We start from the raw sequence: 26,687 nt of genomic DNA on the forward strand, positions 1-26,687 counted from the left end.
TTGTCTTATAGATATTTGTCCTTTCAAGTAGGACAAACTGGTAATGACCTGCCTCTATCAAAAAAATCCTACCTAGTAATTCAAGATAAGCAGCATGTTCCTAGTGAGTTGCTTACATAAAAGCCAACACATTTTATACTGAATAGTATACAGTGTGAAAAACTCAGTCTTTTTGAGGAACCCAAGCAAGTCTAATCCACATGATTTTACAAAGACAGTACTTAGTACTTTATGAGTTTTAAGTCTCAACTTTCAGACTTAAGACTCATAAAAGTTTTAATTTTTTATCCCTTAAAATGTTATTTTTTGGCTAATAGCATTGAAATAAACGTCACTATAGATTAATACTATGACACAGGAATAAAATTGATGAGCAGACATTCTCACAGGGAAGGACTGTGTGTGAACACGTCAAACTTATGCATAAAGGTGGAGACTGTAAGCAAGTTCCAGGGTTTCCCCATGCTGACTTTTTAAATGTGGCAGTATTGCTAAAAATAAGACTTAGTGTTTCTAAATTTTTTTTAGATGGATACCTCATATGGTACTCATATGTAGTATGAAAACTTAAGTAGTACATCCATCTAAAGCAGCACAAGCAAAATATGTCAGCATCTTTTCACTATTACCACAGAGAAATAGTGTTGGAGACCACACTGAAAAACATGACTGTAGTCTGGCTGAGAAGATATTAAGTGACCAGATGGCCTCTGGCACTTCTGTTTTCAAAGCTGCCTATAGCACCTTTCTCACTTTGTGACACCAAGCTGCTGCCATGCTAGTGTCTTGTCCATCCTCGAGCACCATGACACTGAGACAGGATGGGATTTGTGTTTCTGAAGGGGCACAGTAGGAAGCTCATTCTTGTGCCTTCTGGCCTGCCTGAGACTGTGCTAGCAATACAGTCTCACTGTGTACAAAAGAAGCCATTTTTCTCAACACCTTTGAGCCATTAATGAAACCTACCAGTTTGGGGTGGTCAAAAGACAAAATTACAACAAATTTAGCTGAAAGATGTATTGGTTTTACTTGCAGTGGTAGAATTGGGTAATACCTTGTTCTATAAAATAATATGTTTCGATGAGCTGGGCAAGGTATTGTCTGACTTTACGGACAGAGAAGGACTGAAGAAAGCAGAAACAGAATGAAAAGCAGACCAGCTGTTTCAACACTACCTTCTTTCTAGGGTTTAAGCAGAGGGGACTTTCTTATGCTGAATCAGGTAAAGGGCCCTTTCTGCTTGGTTGCTGTGAGTCTTCTGTTTAAAAAGACAACAAAATCACCACATGCAAAAAACCTGACCCATTCTGGTTTGGTCTGGTTTGCTGAGGCCGAGGGCAGGAGTCTAGTTGAAACGATGGTCTCCCCTAAACTTGAACGGGGTTACATTGTAGAATAACATAACAGGAAATGGAAAGAGAAATGGGATGCTCTTTAACAATTGGTTTATGGGGCTTTTTAAAAAGTGTATATAGAGTCAGTGATGAATTAGGATGCGGTATGAAAGAAAATGACACAGGACAGATATTCAGAGATCATTTGTTCATTTTTAAAATCAGATTATTAGTTTTGCTGTTGAGTCATTTCAGTTCCTTATGTATTCTGGTTATTAATCCCTTGTTAGATGAATAGTAGCAAATATTTTCTCCCACTTTTTGGTTGTCTCTTCACTTTGTTGATTGTTACCTTTAGTGTGCAGAAGGTTTTTAACTTGATGTAATCATTTGTCTATTTTTGCTTTTGTTGCTTATGCTTTTAAGGTCTTACCCCCCAAAAAATCTTTGCCCATACCAATATCTTATAGCATTTCTGCAATGTTTTCTTCTAGTAGTTGCAGAAAGCACTTGTAATTTAACAACTCAGCAAGGCAATCAAATCATTCAGACCAGCTGAAGCTTTCAAAATGTTACCGCTTAAGTGGGCAGAATATCCAAAAACATTGTGTGATCCTAAAATCTACATATTAGAAATTGATAGAAAACTTCTGATGTATCAGTAAGATGATAATCACCCTTATAACATTTCTGGAAGCATGTATGTATTTAAACCAATGCTTGTATATCTAGCATTTCTTTCAATTGACTCAATACCCAAGGAATTTTATCTCCATTTTACGAATAAGAGAGATTATGACTTATTTCAGGTCACAGAAGTTGGATCACAGCTGGAACTTTAGTCCAGCCGGGTCTAGAAATTCAATTTTCTTTTTACTTTCATGACTAAGGACCACTCTATAACTCTGAGGTAAAAAAGAGCAAACATAATGAAGTTATTTAGAGTAGTGTTTCTAAATCTAATTTTGCATGAGTCCCTTAGGAAACTTTTAAAACATGTAGATAACCAGGCACTTCCTGCTATCCTTTTTCCACTGCCCCTAGCAGAGACATTTAGTATGCCTGGCTTAGATAACCTGGGATTGTACAAAAAAGTAAATCTTCAGAGTCCCTCTGAATATCAATTCTCATTATGCAATTATGACTCCTAAGGCTTAAAAGTATGAAATAAACATGTAGAGATCTTAGGATCTCCTGTGTAAGTTGTTTTTGTGCCTAAAGATTAGCTTGTTTGTAAGTTCCCACACTCAATAAGAACTGAATATTTTAAAAAACTGGTGAAGGGTGGCACTGTATTTTAACATAAAACATACAGGACTAGATACAGTCATGGCTATTTAATTTTTTAAGTTGTATAACTTTGGGCAAATTACTTAGCTTATTTCAGCCCAGATTTACTGCTATGTAAGGTGTAATTATAATTATTGAGTAAAACAAACTATCTAAAGCATTTAACACAATGTCTGGCAGAGAATAAGTTTTTAATACTCTTAAAAACATCTCCTTCTGGAGGTAGGCTTCTAGTTAATTAGTGTTTTAATTATGTAATTATAATTTATGTTTCCTTTCTCTTTCCTCATATTTGCTAAGAAAACACTGTCAACCACTTGATCATACTCATTTGTTTCTAAGCATATATCTTAACTAATTTAGAGACCCATATTCATTGAGCTTTTGGAATGACTAGACAATTTCTCAAAGCTTCCTGCCTAATCTACAGTTTAGTTTACAAAAATTAAATAAGCTTACGATGTGTGTCTCATCCACCCAAGTACATCTGCAGGGCTCCTCTATTGTAAGTCAGCTGCCTAAGGCTCAGGTTAGACACAGTCAAAGCCCTGTATAGTTAGGGTACATAATCTTGATGTCAAGTGCCGGAGTCTTGGGCAAGCTTTTCATCTTTCTATGTAAAACTGATTTCCATTAAGTATGAAAACACCTTGGTGGTATTGATTTTATGAACCCTGTACATTCCTTGCAATGAAGGTAGATTTTAGGGTAAAAGAGGATGTTTGCAAGAAACAGTGAGTTTTATTGTAAGAGAACTTACGGGCCCTATAGAGAGGAGAAAACAGGTTGGAATGTCCAGCTGCTACCACCCAATGGGATCCCAGCACAAAGAAAACAGTCAAAATTATATTTATCATGACAGAGAAAATGAGCTTTTGGGGATAACAGAAGCAAAATAAACCTTTTTGAATAATTTATTATTCTATAAACACAATCATAAAGTGTCATGGTATCAGTTCGGGAGAAAGGTCTCACTGCTCCTGTGTTCTACATCAGTGGCTGCAGGGCCACAGCAGGCAGAGATAACCAAGCACATTTTCACTGCCCTGATCACCATTCCCCCATTAATAATTTGCTTGGCCCGTTCCTTCCTACTGCCTGAAGAAAATCAATGTCTGGCAGCTCTAGGTTGAATTACTGTTTATTTTATCTTTAGCCTACACAACTGCAAAAGGAAAGCCTGAGTTTCTCAATGCATATTCCAACACCTGTTTATGGAAGGGAAAACAAGTCAGATAGTGATGTATTTTTTCAGAGAGTTTCTTAAGCCAGCTGTGGATGACAAGGTCCAATTTACATTGGAACTGCTAACTAGAACTCAGGGAAATCCCATCTGGTTTAGAGAAGAGTAAATGAAAATAAAACAGAATTGTGAATGCAGTGCTTCAATAATTAGTTTGCAAAATATGTATCCACTCCCTTGGGTGGGCAAAACACCATATTAGGAACTATAGAGGACTGCGAGAAAAAAAAAAATCAACAGAATGGCCTGCTTTTGCAAGGTGTTCATGGCTATTCCAGGCATCTTTTCTTCTGTCAGCAGCGATCTCCTGAATTATTACTCTGTACCTGGCACTGTTCTATGGATTGCGGACAAAGAGACAAAGTCTCTGCTTTCTTGGAGCTTATATTCCAGTGAAGTGGGAGAGGACTAAATGTAAATACATGGGCAAAAGTCAGCTAATAAATACTACGCAGAGAATCATGAAGAGTTGTTGTCCAGTTAGTGAGCAGGCTGGTTCATTACTAGGGAAGATGTGAAGGGCCTCTGAGAAGTAAAATTGTAGCAGAGACCTAAAATGAGAAAGAGTTAGCCATGCACTCAGCAAGACAAGGGGTGTTCCTGCAAGAGAAGCCAGAGAGTATGGCCAGAGCTCGAGATATCCTGGGGCTGGTGTGTCATAGATGAGACTGGAGTACTGGAGTAGGCAGCTGGCAGGTCACAGTGGACTTTCCCAGTGAGTCAGGGATTTTGGTTTGGGGAAACTTTTGAGGATTTTTAAGAGGAAAGTGCCTTGATCTGATTTTTATTGGATACTTTAAGAAATAAATTTTGTTTGGTATACTTAAGGAATGCAACATGGTTCTATGAGATATATATATATAGTAAAATAGTCACCATAGAGAAACAAATTAACATATCCATCATCTCACATAATTATACATTTTCCTCTTGTGTCGAGAACAACCATAATCTGATTTAGCAAAAATCCTGAATACAATACACTATTAACTACAGTCCTCTGCACATTTGATCTTTAGACTTGTCCATCCTAAATACCTGTTACTTGGTATCCTCTCACCTACATCTCATTTCCTCTCCCTCCTCCCACCTCTAGTAACCACCGTTTTATTCTCTATCTCTGTGGGTATTAGACATTGTTTTTTAGATTCCACATGTAAATGAGATCATCTAATATCTTTCTTTCTATGCCTGGCTTATTTCTCTTAGCATAAAACCCTGCAGATTATGTATATTGTACCAAATGGCAGGATCTCCTTATTTAAAGCTGAATAATATTCCACTTAATATTTCATAATGTGTCCATCCCTTGACAGATACTTTGATTGCTTTCATATCTTGGCTAATGTTAATATAAGTCGGGTTTGGTTCCAAACCATTTCAACAAAGTGAATATTACAATAAAGCAAGTCACATGAATTTCTTGGTTTCCCAGTGCATATAAAAATATATTTACACCATACTGTGGCTTATCATATGTGAAACAGCACTATATCTTTAAAAAAATACTTTGATTAAAAATACTTTGTTGCTAACAAAAATGCTAATGATCAACAGTATTCAGTGAATGTTTTTGCTGGTAGAGGGCCCTGTCTTGATGTTGATGGCTGCTGACAGATCAGGATGTGGTTGCTGAGGGTTGGGGTGGCTGTGGTAACTTCGTAAGACAAAAATGATGTTTGCTGCATTGACTGATCTTTCTTATCACAAAACATTTCTCTGTAGCATGCAATGCTGTTTTACAGCATTTTAATCAGAGTACAACCTCTTTCAAAATTGGAGTCAGTCCTCTCAAACTCTGCCTCATCTTTGTCAATTAAGTTTAGGTGATATTAATATTTAACTATTTTGTCATTTCAACAGTGTTCACAACATCTTCACCAGGAGTAGATTACTTCTTATGAAGCCACTTTACTCATCCATGAGAAGCAACTGCTTAACCATTAAAGTTTTCTTTAAAAATTAATTGTAATAGTTTTGGGGTTATAGGTGGTTTTTGGTTACATGGATAAGTTCTGTAGTGGTGATTCTGAGATTTCAGTGCACCCAGCACCTGAGCAGTGTACATTGTACCCAATATGTAGTGTTTTATCCCTTGCCCCTCTCCCAACCTTCAAGTCCCCAAAGACCATTATGTCATTCTTGTACATTTGTGTCCTCATAGCTTACCTCCCACCTATAAAACAGAGCGTACAATATTTACTTTTCCATTCCTGAGTTACTTCACTTAGTATAAACGGCCTCACACTCCATCCAAGTTGCTGCAAAAGACATTATTTTGTTCCATTTTATGGCTGAATAGTATTCCATGGTGGATATATATACACCACTATTAAAGTTTTATCGTGAGATTACAGCAATTCAGTCACATCTTCAGGCTCTACTTCTAATTATCTTGCTATTTCCACCACATCTTCAGTTACATCCTCCACTGGTCTTAAACCCCTCAAAACTCTCCCTGAGGGTTTGCATTAAACTTCCTCCCACCTCCTGCTAATGTTGATATTTTGACTTCTCTCATGCATCACAAATGTTCTTAATGGTGTCTAGAATGATGGATCCTTCTAAGAATTTTTTCAATTTATTTTTCCCAGATCCAGTAGAAGAATCACTATCTATGGCAGCTATTGCCTTACAAAATGTGTTTCTTAAATAATAAGACTTTCAAGTCAAAATTGCTCTTTGATCCATGCACAGCATAATTGATGTTGTGTTAGCAGGCCTGAAAACAATGTTAATCTCCTTGTGTATCTCCATCAGAGCTCTTGGATGACCAGGTGCACTGTCAATGAACAGTACTATTTTGAAAAGAATCTTTTATTCTGAGCAGTAGGTCTCAACAATGGAATTAAAATATTTAGTAAACCATGCTGCAAACAGCTGTCATCTAGCCTTTGCTAGTCCGCTTAAAGCCTACAGGCCGAGTACATTTAATTCTTAAGAACCCTAGGATTTTTGAAGTGGCCAATAAGTATTGACTTTAAGTCACCAGCTACATTAGCCCCTAACTAGAGAATCTTCCTGTTCTTTGAAGCTTTGAAGCCAAGCACTGACTCCTCTTCTCTAGCTGTGAAAGTCCTAGATGGCATCTTTTTCTAATATAAGACCATTTTATTTACACTAAAAACCCGTTGTTTAGTATAGACACTTTCATCAGTTATCTTAGCTAGATTTTCTAGATAACTTGCTGCAGCTTCTACATTAGAACTTGCTGCTTCACTTCGTGCTTTTCTGTTATAAAGGTGGCTTTTTTTTTTTTTTTCTTAAACCTCATGAACCAACCTCTGCTAGCTTCCAACTTTTCTTCTGTAGCTTCCTTATCTACCTCAGCCTTCACAAAATTGAAAGAGAGTTAGGGCCTTTCTCTGAATTAGGGTTTGGTTTACAGGAATGTTGTGGCTAGTTTGATCTTCTATCCAGACCACTAAAATATTTTCCATATCAGCAATAAAGCTATTTTACTTTCTTATCATTCAGGTATTTACTGGAACAACAGTTTCAATCTCTTTCAAGAACTTTTCCTTTGCATTCACAACTCAGCCCACTGTTTGGCCCAAGAGGCCTAGTTTTTGGCCTATTTCAGCTTTCAACATGCCTTCCTCACTAAGCTCAATCATTTCTAGCTTTAAAGTGAGAGGTAGGTGACTCTTTCTTTCACTTGAACACTTAGAAGTCACTGTAGTGTTAATAATTTGTCTAATTTCTATATTGCTGTGTCTCAGGAAATAGGGAGATAGGGACAGACAAGGATAGAGAGACAGAGAGAGAAAGAGAGAGAGGACAGAGATGGAAAGAGAGAAACAGAAACAGAGAAAGACAGAGAGACAGAGAGAGACAGGGAGAGAGAGACAGAGAGAGAGAGAGAAAGAAAGAGAGAAAGAAAGAGAGAGAGAGAGATGGAGGAAGGGCAGGTGGGTGAAGAAGAACACAGACAATATTAAGTTCACCATCTTTTGAGTGTGGTTCATGGCCCCCAAAACAGTTATAATAGTAACATCAAAGATCACAGATCACCATAACAGATATAGTAAGAAAAAAAGTAGAAATGTGAGAATTATCAAAATGTAACAGAGTTGCAAAGTGAACACAGGCTGGAAGAAAAATGGTGCCAATAGAGTTCCTGGATACAGGGTTGCCAGAAACCTTCAATTTATTAAAAGATATCTGTGAAGCACAGTAAAGCAAAGCACAATAAAACAAGATATACCTGTATTTGTTTCTAAATATAAAAATAATGTTTTTAATGCTGAACAAAAATGTCCCATGTAAAAACTTCATGTATTATCTGTTCCCAAACTCAGTTTCCACACCTAATTACAGTAACTAAAAAGGAGAGAAAAACCAAACTTTCAAGATGGAAAGGAGAACCCAGGACAGCCTCAAACCCAACACTTAGAATAGTATTTCTGCACTAATAATCTGCTTGCCCAATCTACAGCAAACTTTCAAACTTAAGAAGGTGAGAGAATGGATAAAACATTACAAAAGACAGTATTACATTTTAAAAATTGGTAAGATACTACACTGTTTAGATCCGGAAGGACTTTAAATTAATCTTTGTTCCCTACATTCATATAAACTTTAATGTGTACCAAATTCTATCCCAAAATCTCTATTCTTTGTGGCCCTACTGTACCCTACACAGATTTTTATTGACTCAATATTCCTTTGCACTTAATTTGTTTTTCGTCTCAGCTAGACCTGAAACAACTTTAAGAAAAGGATAGTGCCGTCTTGCTTACTTTTATTTTTCCTACCAACTAGAACACTAATAATCATTCAAATGTTTATTGAATGAAGTAATGGATAATCAAATGAATTAATATAATTAGTTGCGTATATTTTACCCCCCACACTAACCTATAGCTTTAAAGTTGTAGTGACTACAATGTCTGGTCACTTAACCTCACAGCATAGATTTGCACAACTAATAAGATTTTGAATGGGAAAGTGCTTAAAAATTCTAAAGTGCTTCTCTAATGTTTGTTACTATTGTGTTCAAAGACTGTTAGCTACCAAATGAAGGTTTCATATTCAACAGAGGAGGCCGAGTCTCAGATAATTGAGGCCTGTGCTACTCCAAGTATGATCCTTGGAGTATCTGATTCAGCATCCAACAAACAAGAATCACCTCAACCCAAAACCCTAACCCAAATAGCCATTATTACTACTTCTTTCCAATCTCTGTCTCCACTTTCTCCAATAATGATAAATTCTTAAAGCTTGAATACATCTTTTTATTATAAATTTGGGTTATTTCTGCATGTAATTTTACAGTTATTTTCTTTCATTCTTGTGAGTTAGAGTTAAGCTCTGAAGAGGTCTTATTTTGATGCCTTTCCATAAGATTGCATTCCTTTTTTGGCAAGAGAACAGATCTGGAGTTGAGCTCCTGCCCTCTATCAAACTATGAGATTTGAGACAAGTCACCTATCCCCCATGCCAACCCCTGGGGCCTCACTTTTCTCATTCAAAAAGATCAAAGACTTTTGTCCTAACTCATGAATTTGCGAGCATTACATGTACAATTACCTTCGAAACTATAAAATATTCATTTCAAATGCACCAAGGTGTTATTAGCTATATTTTCTGAGCTCAGCACTCCTTGATGGTCCTGAAGAGACCAAAGGGGCTGAGGACAAAGAATTCTCCTTAAATCTCTTGGAAACAACCTGACAGACCTTAGAATTGTGTAGTAAGATGAGGGCAAAAGGGAACAGAGGGTCAAGGTAGTATCTTAGCTGCTTTCTCCCAAAAGTGTTGATACTGGTTAAGATACACAAAAGGGAAAACCCACCCAAGAAATTGCCAGCAATTCTTTTTTTTTTCATTTTGATTTCATGCTAATTTAATAATCATGTCTTAGTGTAACTAAGCTTTTCTTCATCAAGAACATTATAAGCTCCTTGATGCACAGGCTAAACCTTTATGCTCATGTGGTGTTTTTTAATCTGTCTAGCATAGAGTAGGGCACAACATAGGTCTTCAGTGTGCCTTTGCTGAATTGAAATACAAAAAAATAGCACATCTTGCAATACTTGAAGCTCATTTTTATAAAGTATATGTGTGTAGTGGCGGATTCTAAAAACTATTTTTTACTGGCACTAGTTTGTTTAATTAAGAGGAAACATCCTCATAAAGTAAAACAAAGAGAAAGGACAGTGCAAATAGCACTCAAAGCTTGAGCTTAGCAACTGCTCCCCTGTTCTTAGTCTTGCCACTGTGTGGAATTTAGGATTTATATATGCAGATAGCTTGTTACTTGCAAACCATTAGACCAAGCTTGTCCAACCCACAGCCCACAGGGTGCATGCAGCCCAGGACAGCTTTGAGTGTAGCCCAACACAAATTTGTAAACTTTCTTAAAACACTGAGTTTTTGCAATTTTGGGGGGAGCTCATAAGCTATTGTTAGTGTTGGTGTTTTTTTATGTGTGGCCCAAGACAATTCTTCTTCCACTGTGGCCCAGGGAAGCCAAAAGATTGAACACCTCTGCATTAGACCCTTTTAATACTATTATAGATAATATATTTTTCGACATTAAAAAATCACCTGTGTACCAGTCAGAAATGAAGGTTTTGTATGAAACATTTTCATTCTATAGTATGAATAGCTCAAGAGTCTCCTGAGTATTTCTCCAACCCTGGCCCCTCACCTCACCATCTCTTAGGTGGCCCCAGGTGTGGCCCAGGTGTTTTAATCTTCTGGGTGATCTGATTCAGCCTCTTGACTTTAAATGGCTTCTATATGATGATAATTTTCAGTTTAAGCCTCCCTTCAGAATTCCAGTTTCTCAAATCCATCTGGTTATTCAACATTTCCACTTTGATATTTAAGAGACACTTTGGGTTCAGAAGAGCTAAAACAGAACTTTGGATTCCCCAGACTTGCATGTCCTCCAGAGTTTCTCATCTCTTAAATTTGATTCAGATGTACAAACTCCACATTTGTTATCATTCTTGGGCCCCTGTTCCAACTCTCTTCTCTACACTCAGTCAAGAAGTCCTGTTGACTCTAGCTCGATAACAGATTGCTCACATGTTTCTTTTGCTCCAGCTACTCATGCTGTAGTGTAAGTCACCATCATTTCTTGCTTGAACTCTGCAGTAGCTGCCCAATTGATCTCCCCCATTCTACTTCTGCTTCCCTGAAGTCCATTCTCCATACTGAAGCCAAAGTAATCTTGAAGAATTATACATCTAACCAAAACACTTCTTCACAGCAAAGAAAACAATCAATAAAATGAAAAGGTAACCTACAGGTTGAAGAAAACATATTTACAAACCATATATCTAATAAGGGGCTATCTTCCAAAATTTATAAAGAACTCACACAGCTCAATCACAAGAAAACATATAACCCGATTTTAAAAATAGACAAAGGAACCTGAGTAGACATTCCTCTAAAGGAGACAAAAATGGCCAACATATATGTGAAAAGATACTTAGCATAACTAATCACCAGAGACATGCTAATTAAAACCACCATGAGATATCACCTTATATCTATTAGGGTAGGTATTATCAAAAAGACAAGAGACAACGTGTGTTGATGAGGGTGTGGAGAAAAGGGAACCCTTGTACACTGTGGGTGGGAATTTGGATTGGTCCAGCCATTACAGAAAACAGTATGGAAGTTCCTAAATTAAAAATGGAATTGCCATATAACCCAGCAATACCTTTTCTGAGTATATACCCAAGGGAAAGGAAATTACCATCATGTAGCGATATCTACACTCCATGCTCATTGCAGCATTACTGTACCATATTATGAAACGGGTTCCTTCACCCCTTTTCTGAGCACCCTCCATGTCTACAGAGGAAGTTATGAGGAATAAAGGTATACGCAGGGCTCGTTTTGTAATGCTAACAACAACAATCCTCACATCCAGAATTCCATGTTCATGTACAGGGTTCTCTACTTTCATTCTAAGTCAAACTGTGATTCAGAAATGAGCCATCCATCCTCCCAGAAGAATTCCTCCATTCACCCCATAGACACAAGAGTCACAATCTATGAAAATGTTTTTGTATATTTCATAGGAGAAACAGATGCGGAGGCTTAACTCATGCATGCAATGCCAAAAGTCTTCAAAATCTTCATTAGTTATTTGTTATTCCAACTTTTTTCTCAGCCCTCCTGGTTTGAAATTTTTTAAATCTTTACCCAGTGTTGTACGAAGACTGTTGAGATGGTTCCCTCTGCCTTCATCTTTCTAGTATTCTCCCTGAGAAGTTTAAAATACATAATGTTATGCAAAGGAATTCACTGGGGCCTTCCTCTTGGGCCTCACCTCTATACACTGAAGACAATGCCTTCTAGCAAGGAGGACCCCTGCTTCCAGAGAGGAGGGCTTGCAACTGGAGTAACTTGAGTATGTCTTTGGGATTCTTGAGCTCAACCCCAAGCAGTTCAGAAACATTTCTTTGAAACAATTTCCCAAGCTGAATTCTAACAACTGTAATATGGCATTTGGCATTTAAAAATTTTTGATTTTACATTTAAACAGGGCTATTAGGACATGGTGGGATAAAAATAGTTGTATCAAAATATACTGTTTCAAATCACATTATTGTATTATTTGTTCTCAGTGACAAACATAACCCAAACACATTCTTAATACCCAGAGTAAAGGCATAGCCACAAAATCAGGCAGTTATTAATACAAACCTAGTGTAGATAGTTAATGAAAGATGAAAATGGAGTTGTGACCTGATTATGAACTACTATTAGCAAGCAATGTCATTTTGTATCTTAGAGACCAAACAAGGTTTATGTATGTGAACTAATGGTTGACTTATACAGTAAAGATATACATGCATTATATTCAGGCTTTGTTGGCTTCATTTGAAACTACAGCTTCCATGGGTTTAAAAAATACACATATTATTTACAAAGTGACAACCCTAAATTTTCATATATTCAATTGTTCAGACCAGTGATTTCTAGAATGTAAGTGGTGTCCTACTTGTAAGAGTTTCAAAACAGGCAATTTGGGAATAGGTAAATTACTCAGTAGAAGGCTTAGAGAACCCAAATTGCTGATGTATCTTTTTCAAAATGCCTCTCATTATCTAGGAGAATGTGTGTATTGCAAGTATCTTATTCTTTAAGTCTCACACTTAGACTGCTTATGTTTCCTACTTTTAAAAATTGTAGAACTTTGTTCTACAGATGTCATTCGATGGCTTTTGAGACCGACCATATATGCATTTATACAATCTTAATTCAATGTTAAAAGTATAATTAGTCCAAAAAAAATCAACTAAATGGCAACAAGGGTTTTTCTTTTTCTATATTATTAAATTTTTTTTCCTCGATCTATAACTTTCCAGCTGCTCTTTGTGAAGTTCCCAGAATAATGATTAACATTATTAAACCAGAGACTAAAAATCTTGGTACGGACTGACCCATGGGGACACATTGCTATAATTACTTTAAAGTCAAATAATAAAAGGGGCGTCCCACAGTGGGCAAAAGTCGAACTCATCCTCAAAATTTACTCTATTTGTCAAAGTCACCTGAAAGAGTTCTTAGGCGTGGTTGGAATTGGCTGTCAGAACCAAGTGCTCTCAAGTGTCTTGCCTTTGTGGTTCTCCTACCTGGGTTTCCCAGTCCTTGGTTGCACATTAATGTTCTCAACGAGATAGAATACTGAATATAACTCTAGTGATCTCTTCCAGTGGAGGCTGAGGCCATTTCTAAAAATTCCTTCCCTCTGTTCCTTCTACAGTATCTACCTCTCCGTGTGCGTACATGTGAGAGGCATAGTTTTCCCTCAATGTACCTCAAATAAACCTTATTGGCATAGTTTTCCTCAAAGCACTTCCAGTAAACTTTATCCATGATTGTCCTGTAGTTTACAGACACTGATATTGTATTCTTTGGAGTGGAGAGGGGTTTTGCCACTCTTACAAAAAAAAAAAAAAAATTGGCTATTCCTCCATTTATCAGGCTCATTTTATTAACATTCTACTGTCATCATTGTGCCCTGTCACTTTGACTAAGCCCAGGAACCCTCCCACAGAGCAATGTTAATTATAACCCCTCTATGCCTTATAAAATATGCCTTCTAAAGGCTATGAATAAATTTGGGATAAATTTCCTGAAGCAGAACTCATGAACCCATATGTATTTTGATTCCAGTTCCTGTCAATACAGGTTCTAGTTCAACTCCTCTGCCCCCGATCCCACACACACACACCTCTCACATGCTTTCCTTCTAATTGGCAGGAAGCCTTCAGATGTCCTTCACCCCTACTGGAAAGGCATGAAACAAAACCCAGTACTTTCCTCCTACCCCTAAATTGGTTTTGTCTTGCTGACCCCCTAATCCTAGCTTTCTGTTCTGTTTTTCTATTTTCCCCTAAATGCAACTTACTTTAAGCATGTGTTAACTGGATTAACATTCCTACAATTGAAGGATAGTAAATGATAACCCATTTGTCAGTCTAGCTACTTTCTTCTCTTTTAAATGTCTACTTACGACGTACATCCAGACTGCACGCCCTTTTTATTTTTTCAAAGCAAAGCCAAAAATAAAGAAAATGTAAAATTAGGTTTTAAAGAAAATGCACAATCTATTTTTAATTTTGGCTCTCACAAAAAGGGGAATTAACAAGCCAAAAAAGCGAAGCAAAAAAACGTGTCCCCTGACTGCTCTGTCTGTGCCTTTCAAGCCTGTGCGTCTGGTTGTTCATCTCTGAAAGTGTGTGAAATATTTTTTTTCTTTAAACTTTTTGGTTTTTTTCTCCCTTCTTGTTTGGGAATTAAGTGCTTTTTATATTATATATATCTATATATATATATATCAATGTGTTTCTTTTAATTGCTAGATCTTTATCTTAGATTTGATTTTATCTAAAATTATGAGAAAAAAGTTATGAATTGTTTTCTGCAATTTTTCCCCACTCCCTCTTTAAATGTGGAACAACTTCAGCTGCAGAATCCTCACATCCACGTTTCAAATTAGCCTGGTCTCCTTGCCAATTGTGTGCAACATGGGTGGCGTAAGGAAGACAGATGATGTCATTTGGAAAATACCATTTCTCTATAGAGATGTAATTAGCAACCCAGTGCATGGGCTCCCTGCTTAGTATTGCCTCTCAATCACCTCTGTAGACTTCTAAACCTCCCCAACTCTAGATGTGGCTGTGTGGCTGCCGATGAAGTTGTTCAACTTGAATGCATAAATCTAGTCTTCTTGTTTTTGCTTTAAACTTTTTGATCATGACTACTAGTATTTTATGTATTTTGGCTATTTTTAGTAGGAAAAAAGTTTAACTGTTTTTATTATTTGAAAATCTTTAATGAAACTGTAATAATTTTTGGAGTAATTGCATGTTGAAGAAGTTGCAGCTTAGGGTGTGTGAGATTGTCAGTGTTAGAGTTCTGTTCTTTATCTCCATAGATGGGCATGTGTAGGCTCATTTGTTTTTGTATATTGCCCATCCCTTCCTTACAGCCAGAAGCTCTAATGCAGCTAGATCACTCCGTGCCGCCCTTACATGGACATGGCGACTCACTTACACATTTACTCCTATCATCTTCATCTCCTGTGTAGTTCACTCATAGATATGACCCTCCCCTTCCTGCATCTTTCCTTCCCATACTCCCCCTTTCTTTAGCATTGTTAAAATTTATGTGCTGTCATCCATCTCCCTAAATTAAAGAAAGCCTAAAATTTGTCAAAAAGACAAAAAAAATTAAGTATATATCTGAAAACCTATAAATGCAGAAATTCATTCAAAACCCGTTAGATTCATAGAATTTTTTTTGAAAGGCAAATTATAAAAGGAAACAGGTTTTTTGTTTGGTTTTTCAATCATAGCAATCGGAATTATTTTAAATTCAAAAATTGATGCCCTCCCAAACCCCCCAAAGTAAAAATTTGTTAAAGTGCAGATTTTTTTTTTCTTTTTATGTTATGTGGTGTGGATGTATGTGTTGTTGCCTCCCTGTATCATCCTCTGTTGTAAATTATTATATTTGAAAAATTAGACATTTTGCTCAAAAGTTTTTAAGAAATGACAACAAAAAAGCAAGTTACAAGAATGTGGCAATTCTATTTGTCCAAGAGCATTCTTACACAACTTTCTTTTGTAAATTTTTCTTTCATGCCAAAAAACATGCGGGCAATTTGTTGATGTAAGTTGACTATAAATTAATACAGTATGCTTTTTTAGTTTCAATTATTTTGCCTATATGGAAATGATTTCTTTTTTTTTTTTTCCCAGAACAGCCTCTATTTTTTAATTTGCTTTTACTTTTCTTTCTGTTCTTATTATATTGTGAATGCCTCAATGTTATTTGCTCTCCTTCTCCCAGCTTACTTTGGCTATGAAGTTGATTTTATTTTCTACTGTATAATTTTGAAGACTATATTATATTTTTATTTCATTTGTGTCTATTTGCTGAATTTTCACTGTTATGTTTTGTGCTGAATTGCTTCTAATAATCAATGTGAATTCTACTCTCAGTAGAAGGGGGTTAAAACATTATCCTTACCTCCCAAAGAAAGCCTGGCCTCTTTGCCTGAACTTTTTCACCACCATTTTAAAGTCTTGAAAGTAGTGGTAGGCTCTATTTGGCATCTTAAAATTGTTTACAGCCAGTGGGAGGCCTGTCCCCCAGAAGAAAATGAGTTGACTTAGCTCCAAGTAGTAACAGTGGTAATTGCATTCTTTTAAAAGTCCTTAAAAAGCATTTAGGATATTAGTTATTTCCCTTCAGCAAAGGGGAAAATAAGGTACTCTCAAGTGACTATGGTAGAGTTTGGCTATCCAGGATTATACTCTCACCTTTGCTTCAGGCTACAAAATCAATTATACTGAAAATGAAGACATCAAGAATCCCGGGTGTTTCGAGTATTGTTCTGTGATACTGACGCCTTCCAGTGTATGGAACTAACAACTGACAAAAACACAGACACACACACAGAAGGTGCACACACATTCTCTCTCTCCCTCTTTCCTTTGTCTTTTCTTCTTTTCCCTGTTTCATTTCTCTCAAGGATTTAATCAGGTAAGCTTTCAGGGATCTTAAGATTCTGCCAAGAAGAAAATATGATGATTTTCATACCTAAAGTTTTACATAGAAAATATTTCAGGTAGGTACTATCATCGTGTAACTACAGGCTAAGAATATTCTTTCACCTTAAGATTATTTGGACCAATGCTGCCTTATGCGCTTCAACATACATAAGATTGGTAAGAAGCACTATATAATTTTTTAGTCAAGTTACTTGTTTTGCTTTATAGATATTTGTGTTATTTGAAACTGTTATAGAAATATCAAACTGAATGGTAGATAAGAGATGTTTCCAAGCCAGCAGCTTAATGCTTGGTCTCTCTCTACCTCAGTTTATGTGATTTTGTGTTGTTTGACATGCTGATAATATTTTAGGTCTAAAACTTAGAACTTCCTAAATGGGATGTTGTTTTATCTTGTTGCTTGTTAGAATATTTTCTTTCTATGAAAAAGATATCCAAAGGTAAATTTAATAAAAGGTTATTTTGAAAAAATACCAGCTCTTTGAATTATTCCTTATATTCTATTTAAAATAGCCTCAATAATCTAGATCCTATATAATCATACTTCTACTTTAGCATGAAGCCACTAAATAAAAAGGGTTTGAAGAAGGTGATTATTTGAGTATGTACAGCTCAAATACATTAGTAGAAATAACAACATTAGTACCTAGCATTCCTGAATAGCAGTAGGTACTGTACTAACCACCTAACATATTTAAAAAGTACTTGATATGCATTATTTTAATATTTGCATTGATGGTTTGAGGTAGAGTATTTTATTATTCTCATTTTCCATAGAGTTTAAGAAATTTGACCAAATTCCTAGCGCCAGTGGCAACTCCTACAGAGTTCTAATGCTAAGAGTCAGAGTTACTTCAGAGGCAAAGCTGTTAATCAATAAGCAAATGAAACACTCCACTTGACATTTCATGTTTTATAATATATAATGATATCAAAGGGCTGTGGCCCATCTTATTGTTGAAAAATATAATCTGTAGCCTTTCAAAATCAAACCTATTTCAGAAAAACCCTTTGCTGGGGTGGAAGGGTGGTGGGGAAGGCAGGGAGAATGCCCTATCTAGAAATTCTCATCCTGTTAAAATATAAGTTAAGCCCCTTTGAGACACCTGTTTTTCTACTGTCTTCTCCCCAGGTACTTGCCCTGTTTGTCCATGACTATTTTTTGCTGAAGGTTGATGGAGGGCAATTTCATGGTTACAAGCTTTATGATATTTATGTGTTACAAGTGCACATTTCCATGTCACCAAAGAGCTAAATATCTTTGAAAAATTAATTTTGAGGGGGAAAAGAATGATTTCCCCCATTATGTGAATTTTCAGGCAGAAAATTAGAATAATGCAAATAAGAGATGAGGTGAAATACCCAAATATATATAACAAGAATTCAAGGAATTCGAGCATGGCGTCCTCTCCCAGAGTCTCACTCTTCAGGTATTTTCGTGAACTCTCAAAACCCACATATCTCCAGAGAGGCAAGGGTTGAAACTTCAGGCTTCTTGTTTTTTGTTGTTGTTGTTTTTTGTTCTTTTTATTTTTTTTCAAAGATAACCCACTACATTCACTACCACCCACAACATTCTCACAGTTCAGAAGAGTTCTATTAAATTTTTTATACACTGTCTTTTTTGATGGTAGTGAGCCCCTTTTGCTGGACATCAGCCCTAGAGGCATGAATTATATATCTACAAATACACTCAAAAAGCAAAAAAGCTGAGAAGCCTTCAGGGCTCAAATAGACCTTTTATATCTCTAATGATCTCTCTAGTTTAAAGTAAAGCACAATCCTGCTAAAAAGGGGTATTGTGTGCCTGATTTTAAAATGCTAACTCTAAGGAATACAGATAGTTTTTATCCCAAACTAAGGAAAAATTCTGGCGATGGCATAGGAAATTAGGATTTTGATGGATTACAGGTTTTGTATTACTCTGCCCATAACCTTTTATGACTTTGGGTTCTTTACTTCCATGAATACTTTTTTAGCCATAGACCCATAGACACCTAGTTGATCACTGACTTCACGGTCTCTGGGAAGTAAAGAAAATAGTATCAGCCACTTGAACATTTCTCAGGGTAGTCACTTTTGATTAAAATAAACAAGAAGGCTTGAATAGCTTCTCAAACTTTTTTTTTTTTTTTTTTTTGAGGCTGAGTCTCGCTCTGTCGCCCAGGCTGGAGTGCAGTGGCGCGATCTCGGCTCACTGCAAGCTCCGCCTCCCAGATTCACGCCATTCTCCTGCCTCAGTCTCCCGAGTAGCTGGGACTACAGGTGCCCGCCACCACGCCCGGCTAATTTTTTTTGTATTTTTAGTAGAGACCGGGGTTTCACTGTGTTAGCCAGGATGGTCTCGATCTGGTGACCTCGTGATCTGCCTGCTTCGGACTCCCAAAGTGCTGGGGTTACAGGCGTGAGCCACCGCATCCAGCCAAACTAAGTTATTTCAATTAAGGATCTAATAGTAGGAGAAATACATCACTTTCTCCTCTCAAATGAGGTGTGCCTTTGATCCCCTCAGGACCCTATTATTGTCTGCAATCTTAAACATGGAATTTAGTTTTAAAATTAATTACACCAACATATACACTTGTCCCAGGCATCTTTCATGTTTACAGTTATCTAAAATTTTCTACCTATTTTCATTAGAATTCCTATTGGTCATAAGGACCCCTCTGTATCCCACTGGACTTCATTTTAAACTAAAGGCAATCTTCCCACTTCTTGAGAAGCCAGGAAAGAGGGGCTAAGCTTCTACCACTTCCTTGTCTAAATATCAGCATGATTTCGGCTCAGATTTTCTCAAAGAGGGTATCATTTATCATTTTCATTGCTGCTACTGAGATTAATAACAAAATGGCAAAGAAAACTAGAGATCAGTAGTTCTGAAAGATTTTGTTTTCTAAACTCTGAAATAGCATACCCATCATTTTGGTTTTAAAATAAGCTCTTATCATTTCACTTTGGGACTCACCAGGCTTTAGAAGCTCTTTAGAAATTAACAAGCTTCAGAACCCTCTTACTATACAGTTATAAAAAATGTGGTTACTCTTTTTCTTTTTTTTTTAAATCTAAGATACTTGCATTAAATGTTAAATGAGAGGGAGATAGCAAAGGAAAGTTAGTTTTTTAAAATCTAAGATACTTGCATTAGTGTGTTAAATGAGAGGGAGATAGCAAAGGAAAGTTAAGTAATTCAACTGCAGAGTGAACAGTTTGTAGATTTTGAAACAAGTACACTGGAAGCTTTACCTGGTATTGAGATGAAAAAAAACAAACCAGAAAAACAAAAAGGCAAATTTAAGACTCCAGTTGGGTGTCACAGATGGTACACTAAAATTGCAAATGAATGCCACTCTGTAATCATGAAGACGGTGATCTTAATCCCACTTAAAGGGACACTAGCCTCTTACCCAACAGTTTGCCTTTATATTTAAACTGTTTGTACTGGGCCTTTGTTTCCTAAGATATCAGTTATTCCTTGTCCTTTAACCTAGTTTCCTCTTTGCTTACTCTACATGGGGTAGATTTGTCATTGCCATAAGGAACAAATGACTAGGTGTTTGTGCCAAAAAAGAACACACATGTTAAACCTTTGTTATAGATAAGTTAAAAAAAAATCCTGTCTTGTCCTCTGAAGGTAAGTAAAATTGTGCCTGAGAAACTCATAAGGAAGCTTTAGACAGATTCCATGGGCCTTCACTTCCTCTCTCTTATCACTGCTCTCCTATTACTCAGACATTGCCCTCTTTCATATATCACCTTAAATCTACCACTTGGGGCCCCCTAGCAGAAGAATAATAAAAAAGTTTGCTCAGAGTTAGTTTTAGGACTGGCTTACCTTTAGGGAACTGCACTCCAAATCCCATTTTTAAAAACTAGCAAAAGTGTGTAAATTATGCATTAAATAAGTTGCAAGGCATATGAATTATATATGTTCACAATGTTAAAAAAAAAATAGGTGTCTGCTGGTCTAGTACAGCAAGTGTGAATCTTTGGCAAATCTGCAAAGATCATTTTGCTCAATAGTTTCAAACTCTAAGCACCAGAATACAGGCTCAGGTTAAGAGCACATACTATAAGATCATCTTGAGAATCTCAAAAAGGTGTTGTTTTAATTTCATAGTAAAATTATCACATAGGCCAGAGGTGACACTACAACATTCTGTTGTCCCTGCCCTTCTAAATGATAAACGTTATATACTTTATCAGCTCCCTCCCAAACTCAGTTTCTTTCTGCGCAACACAATTGTTAATAGCTAAACAGGGAGAGAATAAAGGCTTCTGACATGGGCACCAGCAGTTTCTTAGTGCTTGAAGGTAGGCATTAGCTTTCTCCTCAGGAAGTCCTTCTCGTAGCACACCTGAAACCTGGACAGTTTGGATGCATGGGAAATGTTTCAAGATGCAAGGTGTGGAAAGCTTGCATCTTGAAACATTTCCCATGCATTCAAAGGGAGAGTTTTAATTCGTGAATCAATCTTCATAGGAAAAACCCTGGAAGACTGTGTAAACTCCAAGGCTTATTCACTTGGAGTGCCCCTAGAACTCTGGTACTGAGTCACCTCCTTGTCTGGCTTTGTTACTGATGAGGTGGGTACCTCAGCTACAGTCCTATCCGTTAAAAGCTACTCAAACACTGACTATACCATCACAGCAAAGTTATTACCAAGTGTAAGAGACACAATACGCAGTACCAGTTGGCAGCTCAGTGGGTCCACTCAGAAAGAGGCCTTCAACAATAACGTCACATTATTATCTCAACCTTCAAACTAACTGGGGTAGGGAAACATTCGTACCATTCCTGCGAGTGGATTTTTTTAAGTGATAGTGGGAATACATTCTTCTGGAATAAATTCAATTAAGAGACACGAACTGTGACTTCTTAAGATTCTTCCTCTGCTTGGAAAATAACATCATAAAGACACTGAAGAGAGATCAATTATCTTGCTGCCATAGATACATAGCAATCTTGGCCTTACAGCCAGATAAACAACCACTACTGCGGAATATTTGTGGCACCCATGATCTGCAAGGCCCTGTGATTTAATGAACTATTCTGAGCTTTCTTTCCCAACTTAGTCTACATGATTCTAAGTGCAATAACGAGGGTCTATGGGTAAACCGATATATTTTTGCCACACTAGTTAGGAATCACCAATTTAAAAAAACTCACTTTGCTAAGTCAACATTTGTGAGTCTAAAAGTTTCAAGTCATGGATATCTAGGCTGGGTATTTTGAAAATCTAGCTTCCAGCTCACAATATATTGCATATAACATGAAAGCAATGCATACAAATATTAGACTAATGCAAGGCAAGTTGTCATTTAATAATCGGGAATTTCTGGAAAATAGTCAAAATGGATTTGTTAGATGAACATTTTTGAATTATTATAAATACCTATCACTCAGCTTATAGTAAAGGACTGTGATTAATAAATGTGAAATAAAAGTAAGTAACTTAAGAAAACACAAAGGACACAATATTTTGTGTTTCTTGATCTTGGTCTCAGTAAGATGGTGAATAGGTCATTCTCATCCTCCTGGGAACAAATAAGTAGAATCCCAAGAAGGAAATAAAGAAATCTTAAATACATGTTAATAAATTCTTAACTTAAGCACACAATGTGTACAGGTACCCACACACGCCAATTTTGATAGCAGCCAATATTTATAACAATGTCACCGAATGTCATCAGCCCGTAAGCAGATCCTGGAAAGAACATATATAGTTGAATTCTATCTAAATAATTACTTGAGAGTATCTTTAAAAATCTAAGCCCCTGATCTAGGGATTTCAGGTTTGGGTGGCAAGAGGCATGTAGAAGGCTCCAAATCTGCCTAGAATGATTAGACTCCATTCAGACAAGATCCAGATCATTTTATTATAATTGCTGAGGCATAATCTGTGAACTACACTGGCTGAGAGTAACTACAGTTGTGTTTAAAAATATACTAATTCTGTTTTTCTTTTTCTTTTCCATCCCAGGAGGTGAATTAGTTATCCCTCTTCTTGTAGAAGACCCTTTAGCTACCCCTCCTATTGCTACTCGTGCACCTTCCATTACACTCCCCCCTACCTTTCGCCCCCTCCTCACCATTATTGAGACCACCAAAGATTCCCTGTCCATGACCTCTGAGGCGGGGTTACCTTGCTTGTCGGACCAAGGCAGCGATGGTTGTGATGATGATGGCTTGGTGATATCTGGGTATGGCTCAGGGGAAACCTTTGACTCTAACCTGCCCCCTACTGATGATGAAGATTTTTACACCACCTTCTCCTTGGTAACAGATAAGAGTCTTTCCACTTCAATCTTCGAAGGTGGCTACAAAGCACATGCGCCCAAGTGGGAATCCAAGGACTTTAGACCTAACAAAGTCTCCGAAACTAGTAGGACTACTACCACATCTTTATCCCCTGAGCTGATCCGCTTCACAGCTTCCTCCTCGTCTGGGATGGTGCCCAAATTGCCAGCTGGCAAAATGAATAACCGTGATCTCAAACCCCAGCCTGATATAGTCTTGCTTCCGTTGCCCACTGCCTATGAGCTAGACAGCACCAAACTGAAGAGCCCACTAATTACTTCCCCCATGTTCCGTAATGTGCCCACAGCAAACCCCACGGAGCCGGGAATCAGACGGGTCCCGGGGGCCTCAGAGGTGATCCGGGAGTCGAGCAGCACAACAGGGATGGTCGTCGGCATTGTGGCTGCTGCCGCCCTCTGCATCTTGATCCTCCTGTACGCCATGTACAAGTACAGGAACAGGGACGAGGGGTCCTATCAAGTGGACGAGACGCGGAACTACATCAGCAACTCCGCCCAGAGCAACGGCACGCTCATGAAGGAGAAGCAGCAGAGCTCGAAGAGCGGCCACAAGAAACAGAAAAACAAGGACAGGGAGTACTACGTGTAAACATGCGAACACTGCTCACACGCGAGTTTCACAGTTATTTCTATCCACGCCTATGAATCTTTGGACGGTGAGATCTCACAGATGTCAGAACTGCTGGAACTATGAAATGGGGTATATAACCACGACTCTGGTGGGGAAAACCGTTTTTTAAAGGACACACACACACAGAGCGATGCATCTCTCTCTGAAGCTCAGCCATGGCTGCAGCAAGGTCCCAGCGGTCGCTGGGAGGCAGAAGGTTTTGTGCCCTGCTGTATCATAAAGCACACACTTAGCGCTCTGGAGCCGGACGGTGGCTCCACCACTTCCGCAGGCCTGGAAGCTTCCTTCTCCGGAGGACCTTTTGCTAAAAGGTAGAAGACTTCATGGCTTACTTGTTCCATAACTCCAAGTGAGTCTGTAATGATGTTTGTGAAGCTTGACTGTAACCATGTTTTTTCGGTTTAATTATGTAAAAAACAAAACTACAACAACAACAAAAAAAGAAAAAAGTAAAAAAAAAAAAACAAAAACAAAAACAAAAAAAACACCAAAAAACAAAAACAAACAAACAAAAAAAACCCACAACCCTTATCTGGTTCTGACCAGTGTGCGTGTAACTTTAAGGTCTGAGGGGAAAAATGGCTTTTGGGTTTTTGTTTATTTTTTTGATAATGACTGGACATCGGAAGAGGAAAAAACTCAAAACAAAAGCGAGAGAGACTATTGCCATATGAACTCAAAAGCTACCATGGTGTTCACTCTACATATCAGGTTATGGTGTCTCTAGAATCTGTTGTTTGTTTCCTATAAGATGCTTTGCTGAACACATAGCAAAATTCATGTGACGGATGATAATATTGATTCGAAAAGCTGGTCCCCCAGGATCTAATTTCAGAATTCACCACCCAAACCCCGAACAGATGGGTTTAGGGCTGGTGTTATCAGAGCTATTGGCTTTACTTAACAATATTGTTCCTGTCCATTCACCCAGCCAAATTGTGTTAAAGAAGAAAGCCCCACAAACTAAAATAGCCTTTCCTGGGAAGAGGAAGGGGAGGTGGGCTGGATCTGTGACTGATTGAAATGCATGCAAATAAAAAAGACAATATTAAAGTCTGTTAAATTATCAAACCAGACAGTAGGGGAGTTCAACTCGAGATGGAACCACAAAAGGTCACACAAGCCAAACATGTCATGCCAGAGTACAAAACACATAGTTCTTTCCCCGCCCCGAACATGACAATGGTTTTCATAGTGGTTTAATTTTGTAGCCTGACATTTATGGATAATTCTGTCCTTCCATTTGCTCACTTCTCCCTTCACCCATCTTTTTTAAAAAACAAATAAATAAATGAATAAAGCTGCTGTGACACACACAAAAAAGGAATTTAATAGTATAATATATATATAAATAAATATATATACAGATATATTTATCATGGTATGTTTGATGGGATGACTGACACAGGAAATCTGTTAAAGTCTTGAAGTGGAATGAGAATGTTGTTTTAAAAGAAAATAACAAAACAACAAAAAAGCAAACCTTAAAATGTGAAGAAAGTGTGAATTTTAGTTTTGTCACAGTTAACTGTGTCAAAGAGAATTTAAAAAAAAAACTTCAGATTTTGTTTACATATTTTACTACATCTTTGCTGGTATAATTCCTTAGCCACCTATGTACATACTGCTTTAAGAACTGTTTTTTTTTTTCCTGTTTATTTCTGTTTGGTTTATATTCTGGTTGTCTTTTTCTTTTTGTAAAGAGGAAACAATGTACAGAAAAACAATAAACTGGTTGTATGGCCATAGCTATCCAAAAAGCAAGAGACAAAGCAAGACAAATATTCACACAAAAATGACGTGTGTCCTCTGGAGGGTCAGAGATATACAATTTCTTTTGTACAGATGAAAATCAATCAGCTGTTTAGATTTAGAAATCTACTCTTGCTGGTCTTTGTAAGTTGCATGAATATTTGACTTTGAAAAAATATCTTAATGACATGGGGCAAAAAGCGCAATCTAAATGGTAGCCTTTACTAATGTGTATGGAAAGAGGTGTTCCTCATTATCTAATATTTCAATGTGTTAAGAGTTTAATTTTTTTGTTATCATTTTAAAAAGACAGGATTATAAAGAGATATCAAAGCACGATTTTAGATAACCTAAATGGCCCAGCCTATACGAAGTTGATTATATCTCGATGTCTGTAAAAGATTGCTGTTCTTGGAGTCTTGAGGTCTTGTGAACTGATTTCCTGCTTTCTTTCATTTTTTCAATTTGAGTAATAATACATTTGTTATATTCCTTTTAGTGTAAGTTTCTATTTGGACAATTTTATGGGAACATGTGCATTCTCTATGTGAGCTTCTATCATATTCCTGTTTTATTAGCAGAACCTAAAGGAATTTATTTTATGATGTTGTGACATTACTGCTTTTTCTTTTTTCTTTTAGTTCATATTTGCATTTTCGTTCAAGGATATGCTTAGCAATAAAATGTTCTTCCCAAAACCTTGTGTGCTGATGCACTTTTATTTTCTTCACATTTGAGAAAATCTCACACTGAAGCTAAGTCATATCTTATTAAAAGCCCAATAAGAGCTAGACCACTTTCATGTGATAGAAAATATTCTAAGCAGTTACTAATTATTACATTCAGTTATCAAAATGGCATATTTATGAGATAATTATCATCTGTTACTTGAGGCATTATTGTTTAGATTGCTGTGATAGAATAACCAGGAGGGAGTGCATTTTTTCTGAAAAGATGATAGAAACATTGTATTCTGGAAAAGATTATTGGATATTGTGTTTTTTAAAAGCATTTGGTACCTTTTACGTATTTTCTATAAATCAAGCTTAAAGCAGTATTTAAAACTA

The 26,687-nt window shown here is 37.0% G+C and overlaps 1 protein-coding gene across 6 annotated transcripts in view; it reads left to right on the forward strand.

The window, feature by feature from the left end:
• Positions 1–26,318, forward strand: part of LOC105531714 (neurexin-3-beta) — a 592,764-nt gene extending 566,446 nt beyond the window's left edge. For 4 of the 6 annotated variants that reach the window (XM_011969695.1, XM_011969696.1, XM_011969698.1 and 1 more), the window contains one exon: positions 23,525–26,318. In XM_011969695.1, the coding sequence (XP_011825085.1) occupies positions 23,525–23,826 (302 nt within the window). In that variant the 3' untranslated portion in view covers positions 23,827–26,318. Of the gene's footprint in view, positions 1–22,900 lie in introns of all 6 variants that reach the window. The other 2 variants (XM_011969693.1, XM_011969694.1) reach the window with 1 other exon arrangement.
• The last annotated feature ends 369 nt before the right edge of the window (positions 26,319–26,687 follow it).

Source organism: Mandrillus leucophaeus, unplaced genomic scaffold (genome assembly GCF_000951045.1).
Source record: "Mandrillus leucophaeus isolate KB7577 unplaced genomic scaffold, Mleu.le_1.0 Scaffold90, whole genome shotgun sequence".
Lineage (NCBI taxonomy): Eukaryota > Metazoa > Chordata > Mammalia > Primates > Cercopithecidae > Mandrillus > Mandrillus leucophaeus.